Below are 11,469 nucleotides of genomic sequence, written 5' to 3' on the forward strand. Positions count from 1 at the left end.
TCCCTTCCCGTTACACTAGTGCAAAACAAGACATCTCTTGCTCTTTTATGCAGATTCCTCTCATCTGTGGAACAGAATTTGTGGATCATTAAAATAAATCACAACCACAAATTACAGAAAATTGATTCTTTGGCTCCGAGCAGGAATAAGAAAGAGGAGAAGGGAAGGCAGGCAGGGGAAGCTGTTCCTGGATGGATGAACCAACACTTGCTCTCAATTTCTGCCACTAAAATCATGTCATTTCTCTCTTTGCTTTAATTCTGAGGCTCTTGTTCATCTGTGTGGGTATGAAAGTGACGCATCTGACAACTGCTATCAATTTACAAGAACTAGAAGTTTTCTTGATCTACAATCGAAGCTGCACACAGCGTGACTCCATGTGAACAAATTATTTCTTTTACTAAAATTAGATTGGGAGATGCTGAAAGCTGCAGGTAATTAGAAACAATCCTTGTGAAGTTGGAGCACTTTCAGTCTCAGCTTGAGTGGTGTGACCTTTTTTTAAGGCTGATTCACTGGTCTTTTGAGTTATGTGCTTTTAAATATAGTAATGGCAGTTTATTTCGAGCTCAGCACTCCGGGGAGAGTTATCACAATGGCCTCATTTTGCTAGAGTGGGATGGCAATCTTTTAGTGCAGGACTGTGTCATTGTCAAGTTGGGTTTTTTCTCTCCCTCTTTCTGTCTGTTGGTTGGTTATCTGATGTTCTTGTTGCTATATTTACATAGCTCTGATAAAAGCATCATTTTAGCCCCTGATAGTGCATGAACACAGTATTTAAAAATGGACACAGGCACAAGTTAAATGTAGGTCAAATAGGGACATAAATTGAATTCAGTGTGGTTTTGGCCTGCTTGCAATTAAAAAAGGCAGCAGAGCAATGCATGCAATCAACCGTTACAGTTTACTCATCTTATGTACTCAGCATTTTAGCGACTGAGCTTTTTCTTTTCTCTCAGGTGTATTTTATGATAAGATATTACTTGTTCCTATACATCGTTATCTCTTCTTTTTGGTGTCAATGGAATCCATAGAAGACACACAGATACAGTATAAACTGGATATGATTTTGGAATTTTAAAATATTCTTTACAGCTTAAATAGAGTGAAACATTATTTTAGCCGTATATAAAAAACTAACTTGCCATTCATGCTGTCAGCATAATTATGAAGGGGACGCAACAGTAAAGCGATCAGGCCTGCCAGACATTTATTTCAGTCACACTAATATGCGCACATTGTATCACGGACTGATCCAAACTGAGGCAGTACATACACATATTCCCAATACATTATACAAGTCTTATTTGTATGGTAATTATTGATAAAATGTAAGTCACGTTTGAGGACCGTCTGCGTTGATTTGACTGGGCAATCCCGAAGACCTCCGGGAAATACCGAAACCCGCGGTGCCTTGTGGGAAACTACTAATTCGACAAACCGCCATCTTTCTTTTTGGAGCGTTAGCAGGGCAAAAATAACAACCAGTTTTGAATGATAATTTCTCCAAAACAGAATCGTTGAAGAAATTCCTCTTGGTCAGTTATTGTAAATAATAAGTTTACAGGGTTGCGGGTGGAACGGAGTTCCAGATACTGCCCACATATCAGACATAAGACACAGTAGTTTGGTGTACGCGCTCTACTAACGCTAGTGGAGGTGGGCAACATGGGCCGATCTCGCAGCCGCAGCTCGTCCCGATCTAAACACTCCAAAAGCAGCAAGCACAGCAAGAAACGGAACCGGTCGAGGTCCAAAGACAGGGAGAGGTCCAAGAAGCGGTCCAAGTCCCGAGAATCGAAAAGGAACCGTCGCAGAGAATCTCGTTCTCGTTCTCGGTCCACCACAGCCTCGTCCCGCAGAGAAAGACCAGCCACGCCGCCTGAGCGCATCGACATCTTCGGAAGGACTCTGAGCAAGAGAAACGCTTTGGACGAGAAGCAGCGGAAGGAAGAGGAGGAAAGAAGGGCAGAGATGGAAAGACAAAGGAAGATGTGAGTGTATTTTATTAAACGCCTTGGGACTTAGTGTTACAGTGTTGCAGAACGTTGCCTGTATTGAACCGCAATATATGCTAAGCTAAATGCTAGGCTAGCTGCGTTCGGTTGTGTAGATAGCGTTAGCACCTGACACTAGCAAGCTAGCCGCCACAGCGTGCTAACGTCAGCACTACTCCACAGGTCCTTGGCTGTACGTCGAAGGTGATTCTCCCTATCAGAGCACCGCGGGGCCAGTCACATTTAGAACCTTCAGTTTGAGTTAAATTATGAGACCGTTTGGATTTGAAATAGCTGGTATGTTATTATTATTCAACTTTGATTATTATTTATAACTTCACAGTCTGTACAAGGACGATGGAGTTAGTATTTTGTTGTTTAAAGCAAGAACACAGTTATCACCCCTGCTTGTCTCTCCATCTCTTATTGTCACTGAATGTATTTCCAGTGCAGCAGATTCCAAGACAGGCCCCTGACCCTTCATTTATTGCAAGAAGTAAGGTAGTGCTGTTTAGTTTGTCATGCAGTGGCTCTATCACTGGTTATAGATGAGATATTAAGACATAACTTTGACAGTTTAAGAATTGTGTAATTAATTTATTGAACAAACCAAACATTTGTAATGTACATCCTCAGAAAAAAACTTTCCTACCATAAATTGAACCCTTAAGGTGTTTTGGGTGCTTGTCTGATTGAATATCCAATTGTATACACTCGCATTAAGACCGTCACTCTATCGCTTATTTCTAGAGGTTTTTGTTCGATAGACATGAAAGTGAAAATGTTCTGAACTTTTCACTTCTCAATAGTGCACTCTGTCCAGACAGCCAATCAAAGAAAACAAGAGGCGGGCTTCACTACTTTACCGCCTTCCTTGTTGGATGCCAGGTGGACACGGTTGGGCTAGCTAGGTAGTTAGCTGTTGTGCTATGCAAGAACTACACAGTCTGTGACAGGGAAGGACAGACAGACAGACTTTATAGCTAGATGCATGCTAGAAAGCATGCTTATCGTAGGGCTGCAAGACTTTAGGAACAAACCGACATTGCAATATTAGTTTATGGGATATATATTGTGAAATGAAAAAATACACATTTTAAAAATGTTTATACATTTTAAAGTTGGATGCATCAATCTGGTGTAATTTGAGCGTAAAACTAAGAGGCTGGATAAACAATGTTGTGCTCTTGTAAACAATTAAGTCATAAAAACATTGATTGTATCAATATGAATTGTGATGACGCAGCAAAAACAAAAGTCACCCCCACAATGCATGGTTGGAGCTGGTCACAGTTACAGCCACAGGTGAAATGTGCCTGGCGAGGGCCAAAGAGGAACCTCACAAACCAAGTGGCCGTCTCTGACTGGCAGAGTTGAATCCCAGCAGACGCACATCGCAAAGTTGATGCTTCAACAATATACAGTGCAGCCCTCGCTTACAGTAGTCAGTCAGCCTTTGAGGAATGGCAGTTTTTGTTGGATGCTGTCACCGAGATACAATGGTAAATGGACTGTACTTCTATTTTCTAGTCTTCTGACCACTCAAAGCTCTTTAACACTACATGTCATCATTCACCCATTCACACCCATTCATACACTGATGACAGGGCTACCATGCAAGGTACCACCTGCCCACCAGGACTCTAACATTCACACGGTAGGCACAGCTACGGGAGGAATTTGTGGTTACGTGTCTTGCCCAAGGACACATGGACACGGACTAGAGGGATCGAACCTCCGATCCTCTGATTGAAGGACGACCCGGCTCTACCACTAAGCCAGAGTTGTAGAGCCGGCCTATGTTCTACATTTAGTGAATTAGGATTTATTTCCACCAAACCAGAGTTGCTGATTGTTGGAACAGTAGAAAGACCCAAGTTGTGTTGGATGAGTTTTATTTTATAGTGTGTTGTACGATGAGTTGTCATAGTTTAGTGTAAAAGAGAAGCTTTAATCCAGAATGTGTACGGTTGTATATTCTGGTTTAGGTGTAAGAATATATCCTTTATTGATATTTTGTGAGTTTATTTTATTAAGTTAGCTGACATGCGCAATGCATCCTGGTACATGTAGGCACAGCCAGCACAGTTCTGCAGGAGAAGTGATCAGCTTTCTTGGTTAATATAGCTTTATTTTATCAATGTACTACATTTACCATCAGCACTGACTGGATGTCCACATTTCCTTTTAAAATACTGCATGATGACCTGTTTATTGTCTGCTGGCAGGTTCTATCTGTTGGACAGGGGAACTGCTATTGTGAAGGTGTGTGTGGTAGCCAGAGGCGCACACACACACCTGGTCGCCTGAGTGGCTCTTTTTTTTCTTACTGCTTACTGGCCACAGGGCCACTTCACCAGGGATACAAATGACAATACCACGACACGAACCTGGGAGATATGGAAGGGCGGGGCCTGGGCTGGGTAGAGTCTCTGGTTCCCCAGTGGCTGACAGAATGAAATCAGATCCAGGCAGGATAGGTTGCATGTTTACAGTTGTGCCACAAGTGATGTGACAACACAACTCCCAGTTCTTATTAGCTTCCTGTTAAGAGTGAAGAAACTAAAGAACAGTAGGCAGACAGGACAGGTGACTTCCATCTGCATGAAGCCACTAAAAGGAGAGGTAACCCAGCTAGGACCCGAGGCTGTTCCACTCCCCAGCCTGCTGCTGTCTGCTTGCATGCAAATGAGATGGATGAAGAAAGACTAGAGGCTAACCCAGCAACAGGAGGTTGGTGACTGTTGAGCCCACATGTTCACAGAGACCTGGCTCCATCGCTGCATCCCGCTGGACAGAGCGCAGGTCTCTGCGTATACATCAGTGATGCTCGGGCCTCAAACAAAGTCAAAGTTGATGGACAATGTGTCCCCTATTTCTTTATGTCATATAATCTGCCCTGAAAGTTGTTTCGTTGGTGCTGTTCACATTCCTCCTGCTGCACCACAGTAATGCACTTCTTTTTTGTTCTCATGGATTTCTTGTGACGCAAATGCTCTCCAGTTGCGTTTAGTTGCGTCGCACTGTGTTCGCGATGCCACTTCATTCATTGCTGCAGGGAGTTGGGTGGTATTGTAAGTCAGATTTCCACACATCCTGAATAGCTGGATGTAGCTGTGCTGCATGAGGTCGATCTGTGATTTGACCCTAACATTGGTGGTTTTACATACAATGTAAAAGGTGCTGTGTACTTATGACATGCTTTTCCCAATATGCAATAAGCACCTCTTCATTTCATATCCAGTTCTCTGGCAGCATCGTCTTCTACCATATCTCCTTTTTAATATTTATCCCCAAAAAATCCAATTCCTTAATGTGTACTACGTATTATTAGCTTTCTATTCACTGTTTTCACAGAGCTACATCAGGGAGACATCATGCTGCAGATAAAGTTTTACTGTATTCTGTATTTGTGGTGTTAACTCGCCTACCACTCTAGTTCCTTGTCTAGTGTTGTGCAGTATGTGTCTTTGGCATGAGAATAGATCATCTTTATGAGAAATCGGTTTCATTTCCTGTAAACCGTCCATCTCTAGGTCGCCTCTCATTGCTCCTCCCATTTGTTTTTTCCCCCCGTCCTCAAGCCGGCAGCTAGAGATCGAGGAGAAGCTGATCGAGGAGGAGACGGCGCGGCGAGTGGAGGAGCTGGTGGCCAAGCGGGTGGAGGAGGAGCTGGAGAAGCGGAAGGACGAGATCGAGCGGGAGGTGCTGCGGCGCGTCGAGGAGGCGAAGCGCATCATGGAGCGGCAGCTGCTGGAGGAGCTGGAGAGACAACGGCAGGCAGAGTTGGCGACGCAGAAGGCCAGAGAGGTAACGCTCGGTCGTTTGGAACGCAACCCCTCCTTGTCCTACAGCCTCCCAAACCCTTTAACCCCTGACCCCACCTGCTCTCACTGGTGCCTCTCGAAGGGACACATGGGGACACTGGAGGTGGCGGCACATTCCACCCCTCCCAATTTACTTTGTACAACGTAATCTGGCCATGGTAGAGTTTTCACAGCAGGGAGTGTGTGTGTGTGTGTGTGCGCACACACACACACACACACACACATATATATACATACATATATACATACATACATACATACATACATACATACAGAGCCTGGAAGTGGCTGTCCTGCAGGGGAATAAAGCGCTCAAAGCATTACCATGTATTCAGTTCAGCGTCGGTGTTTAGATGGGAATGTCTTACTATTTGAAATATGTGAGATGAGAAACTCTGTGCATGTTACTCACTGGGGATCAATGCTACAAATTCATCAAAAGAATGTGACTTTGTACAACACGTGCACAGTCACATCTCCTACGTCTGAAATTGTGGCTCCACAACATCTCTCCTTTATTTTCATGCAGGCTCCAAACAGGGGATTTGGGTTTCTTACAGCAGGAATCACGCCTGAGCTGAAGAGGCGGTTTAGTCTTTAAGGATGACCGTCGCCTGTTACACACTTAAAGGTGGAATGTGAATACCGCCACCCTCCTCTCTGCCCTCCCAAGGGGAGTCCCTAGTGAGAGCTTTGCCATGGCAGAGTTACATAAGTTGACTGACGTCATTCTTTTTCATCATTTCATTCCCTGGTTGAGCTTGATCTTTTACTTTTCATATTTGCTAGCAACTTTGTTAATAATATGTAATAAACGGCTCTTTTTTTTAAGCACTTCTGTGTTAGTCACCGTCTCTGTACATCAATGGCCATTTATCAACTTGCCAAATGGCTAAAACTGAGAGGTAGCTTTATAAAGCTGAGTCTGTTGTTCAGCCAGGCTGTAGTTTAAGTTAGAATAAGAAGCTCGGTCCTGTCAGTCTTTCTGGACTTCTTAAAGGACGTGTAGTTAGTACACGGCCCTTTGTTTCTTTCTCTCCTCTTGTTTTAGAGCGTACAGGTAGACAACTCTCTGACACCCCCCCCAGCTGAAATATTGAAAGCTGGTTTGTTTATACTCCAGTAGTAATGTATTGTGTAGAGGACCCTGTCCCGCACAGAGGCCAGCCAGTGGCGTGGTACTAATAGGGTGAGCAATGCCCCCTGTACCTCTGTGGGCGTATTGGCCCCCCCCCTCCAGCCAAGGCTCCGTCTGTACGCACGGCTCCTCTTTCCAGGCCTCCTACTCTCGGTGCGACGGTTCTGACGGAGCCGGTAGAATAGCGAGGCCCATCTATAACCCAGAGCTCTGCCTCAAACCATCTCATAACTCTGATTTTGAAACATGAGTGGAGCCTTCTCCTCTCCGGTGCTCTGACATGTTCTATGGATTTTGATGTGTAGAAATGTTGATGACGTATTCTTTAATTGACCGACGGTTTGTCCTGTACAGGTTTTCTTTACCTTTTTAACAATCCTTGTTTTGACAATCTTCTGTTAGACGGCATCTGCTGTTGGATACATAATGACGGACCGCTACATTTCCTGTTTCCTGTTTGACAAGGTTAACTATCTCTGGTCTAAGCTTTTATCTCTTAATATCTATTTTACACAACGTTAGAGACTTTCTCTCCCTAGAAAACAAATGTACTGTGTTTTGTACTCATGCCTTGCTTCTCCCATAGGGCTGCTGCCAAGTTTGATGTTGTTATTGGTAAATACATTTTTGTGTTTTTATTTTTTTGGAAACACAACTCACCAACTTCCTAAGTATCACTTGACCTGAGCTGGCCTGCAGCCGCTCGGCTCCCCGTGACTTGTGTCCTGTACTGTCAGTGTTCCGTGGGCCGGCCCTCCTCGAGCACACAGATGCCACTTTGTACTGTATTCGCCTTCAGCCGGCTCTCGTCTCAGTGGGGACTGAGCCGCTGTAAAGACAGGCAAGAAACCCGATAAAACAGAGCGCGCTGTGGCTGCAGGCGCAGGCCAAGCAGTGCAGAGATCAGTTATAAAGAGGAAGGCTGCAGAACCCCCCCACCCCAGGAGCGCTTCTCTGTCTCTGCAGGGGCCACACAGTCCGGACGAGACAGTAAATATTCAACCGTTTAATGCCGAATGCTTTCACCAGTTGTGTAGGTACACAGGCAAGGAAAATGCGTAGGTATACATGCATTGGTGAGCCAAACTATTCCCTCCTTTTATTTGTATCCTTTTTTTCTCTTGCTTATATTATAAAATCAGCAATTGTATTTTCTCCTAGATTGACTTGTCTGTCGTCTCCATCTGTCTTCTATTGATGAGTGGGATGAGTGGGTTTCCCCCTTTTTGAATACTTGTGTTTAAATGTTAATGTCTGTTACATTAGTTGAGTGAGTGCCCTAGAAGTGGCTTCACCTTAGATCCGTAGTTCCTAGGAGGGTGTTAACAGCAGTAACGGGACGGAAACGTACGAGTGGGTCAGTCCTTCCCCACAGTTTCCTTTGTTTATTCTTTTTGCCCCAGTTTGTCTTTTTAAAACTATTCAGCATGACTGCAAAGAATGCCACTCAGTGGGTCGTGTGTGAGAGGCTGAGCAAACTCCTCTGTGGTGTAATGCGTTAGTTTGTGTGTGTGTGTGTGTGTTTGTGTGTGTGTGTGTGTGTGTGTGTGCGCGCGCGCTGGTGGCGGCGAGTGTTAGTGTGACAATTAGAGGGCAAGTGTGTGTAGGTGTGTACATAAAGTGCTTTGTGGCTGTAGCCTGTTCGTGCTCTGACATGGAACCGTGTCATCCGTCTAGGAAGAAGAAAAATCGAAGCGGGAGGAGCTGGAGAAAATCCTAGAGGAGAATAACCGCAAGATCGCCGACGCTCAGGCCAGGCTGGTACGTGATGCAGTCCCCCACTCTCATGTCCACGCATACGCCTCTACGTCACTGTTCCTACACGCTGCCTCATCACATACAGCTCCAGCACCAGGTCTCCTCTCGTAGCGCTTCAGTAGACCCTGAGAACACCACACTGAACTGTTCCATCATATTGATGTCCACACACATGTTTCAGTTTGAACAAACGGGTTCTGGTCACATCCACTGATGAGGTCATTTCACTTCTGCAGTAAGAACAGCAACACGCATCATGTCTGCTTCATGTGTGTCTTTAGTTCCACTGGCTGAGACCTCGAGGCTTTCACCACAACACGACTGAACAACTCAATAGTGCGTTGGATTGATGCGTATCAGGCCAGTGGCCTTTCCTTCCTGTTGGCTGTATATGTTTGAGTGTGACTGATTCAGGCGTCTGTAGTGAACCGCTGCACACACAGAGACACTGGTGCTGGATCTTACCGGGTGTAGACGCTGAGAGATGTTCTGACCTCATTGTTTCTGCTGCATGTCGGCTTTGCTCTTCACAGGCTGAGGAGCAGTTGCGTATTGTAGAGGAGCAGAGAAAGATTCACGAGGAGCGCATGAAGCTGGAGCAAGACCGTCAAAAGCAGCAGAAGGAGGAGCAGAAAATCATCCTCGGCAAGGGCAAGTCCAGGCCCAAGCTGTCCTTCTCCCTGAAGGCCACCGAATGAGACTGCTCCCCCTGGTCCACATGTTACCCCCCAGCTCTCCTCCTCCATCAATCACCCACTCCTCCTCTGAGGAACGCTCGCTTCGTTTTGGAAGTGCTGAAGGAAGGCCGGGGAAAGGGGTGTGAACTTGCTCTTCCCCCCCGGCCTTGAAGAGGAGGCAGCTCATCGCCCTCGAAGGACCCGACTCTCCTTCCATCCTCCCTCATCCCCACCGCACAGATGGATCCTGTTTGTGCTTCTTTTTTTCTCCACCTTTTCATTTTTGTTTTTAGGGAACTCCAACTCTTGATGTAGAATGCTTTAACATGTCCCTTTCCTGGAAAGTCTTAACTCTGCTGTAACATTGAGCAGCTCTTCTCACATGTCTTCACAGCCAGCAGACTATGATAGAGCACCAGTCCCTGATGTAGAAGAGTGTGTGTGACATTGTCTAGTTCAGTCTACTGTAAAGCTCATGAGTGGCTTGAGAGTCGGCCTGTGGTTTTCCTGTTATCATTTTTTTTTATCTGTAAAGGTTATTAAAATGGCTGACGCAGTGGTGACAAATCGCAGCACAGCCTCTAAAAGCACAGTTAACGTCCCGTCCAGCTGACAGGTTTGTGTCTTCCATCTCAGTTACCTTCTCTCACCGTGGAGATCCACAGCTCCTCTTCCTTCTGCTTCAGCTCTGTCTGCCATGTGTATATATTTTTTTTTTCTAAATGACAGCAGCATGTCTCGCTGAGAGGAAATGTAAAGCTCGTGTTAGATTTGGAGTCGCTGCAGTGCAGGTGAACTCGGCCTCGACTCCCAAGCTGCCCATGACTGAACCGCCGACCTCCAGCAGGATGTGTGTCTGGTCTACCACGAGGGGGGGGGGGCTGTGGGGGCGGAGGAGAGAGAGAACACTTCCTGTATGATGTAATTTTATTAGCCTTGCTGTGATGTGCTGATTCCCACTCCTCCCCAAGTTAACAAAAAGTCACAGTAATGGTAAACACTTGAGTTTTGTTTTATCAGACTCTTTGGGAAAAACAGTGAACTGTGGGAACCACCCGGCCACGCAGTCCGTGTTCTTTCCACCTTTTGTTGTAGTAAATGAACTTGGCAAGGCGCCACACTTGGTAAGTCTTGATTCGTGTAGGATGGACAAGTTCAGGTAAGATAAGGTTTGAGGTCAGCAGCTGTGTGTGTGTGTGTGTGTGTGTGTGTGAGAGAGAGAGAGTGAGTGACAGGCAGGCTGACCTAAGGTGGGTATTATGACTTTATGTTGTGGGATTTTGAATTTGTCATGTAATTTCCCCCCAATTGTCAAGGGATTGAACAGTTCAATAAATCCGTTGAAAGCCTCCGTGTGTGTGTGTGTGTGTGTCAAGAGGAAGCCCTCCTGAACTATGTTTACTCGGCGAGACTTATTAAAATGGGCTTCATGGAGAGTTCCAGCTCACACTAATAACTTCAAGTGCGACGTGGTATTAATGCAAACTGAAATCGTGTCACACAATCACTGGATGAGTCGTCGTTGGACCCGGTCCATCCTCACGTCATATGGTCAAGATCACAGACTGTTTTAAAGGTTTCCAGTTCGAGAGCTGTGCAGCTGCTGGTCTGCTTCCAGTGAGGAAGAGTTCAGCGGCCTCGTTCTCTTCACTGCATTAAAGTCTCCGCTCGCTCTGTGGGCCCGTGGACACCGTGCAGCTCGTTTCATCACAATGTCGACTCTGAAGTCAAACTTTTTTTACCGTCTTGCCCCACTGAGCAACTTCCATAGGAGCCAACGAGGCCCCGCCAGATAATATGGAATCAATCCATCCATGCCGTAGATAGTAGCGATAGCAAAATAATATAAACTATCAAAATGATTACATTAAAATGATATCTTATTTTCTCTGATATTTTAGTCGCACACAGATATGCAATGGTCGTTACTGAGTAATATTAATGTTGGTATTCTCCAATGTCAAGTCTATTTGAACATGTGATGAGACAATAAGCTGTTAGGGCTGGGCTGTATGACCAAAAATGCATATCACGGTATTTTGTAAGATTCTGGTGGTTTCACGGGATATCAC

General features: G+C 45.4%; 1 protein-coding gene across 1 annotated transcript; it reads left to right on the plus strand.

The window, feature by feature from the left end:
• Positions 1-1,453: 1,453 nt before the first annotated feature.
• Positions 1,454-9,989, plus strand: arglu1a (arginine and glutamate rich 1a). Its single transcript, XM_079277394.1, has 4 exons — positions 1,454-1,994; positions 5,582-5,807; positions 8,640-8,723; positions 9,254-9,989. Exons 1-4 carry the CDS (start codon positions 1,669-1,671, stop codon positions 9,416-9,418), a joined length of 801 nt encoding a protein of 266 aa, XP_079133520.1. The 5' UTR covers positions 1,454-1,668; the 3' UTR covers positions 9,419-9,989.
• The last annotated feature ends 1,480 nt before the right edge of the window (positions 9,990-11,469 follow it).

Source organism: Melanostigma gelatinosum, assembly GCF_949748355.1.
Source record: "Melanostigma gelatinosum genome assembly, chromosome: 10".
NCBI classification, from domain to species: Eukaryota; Metazoa; Chordata; class Actinopteri; order Perciformes; family Zoarcidae; genus Melanostigma; species Melanostigma gelatinosum.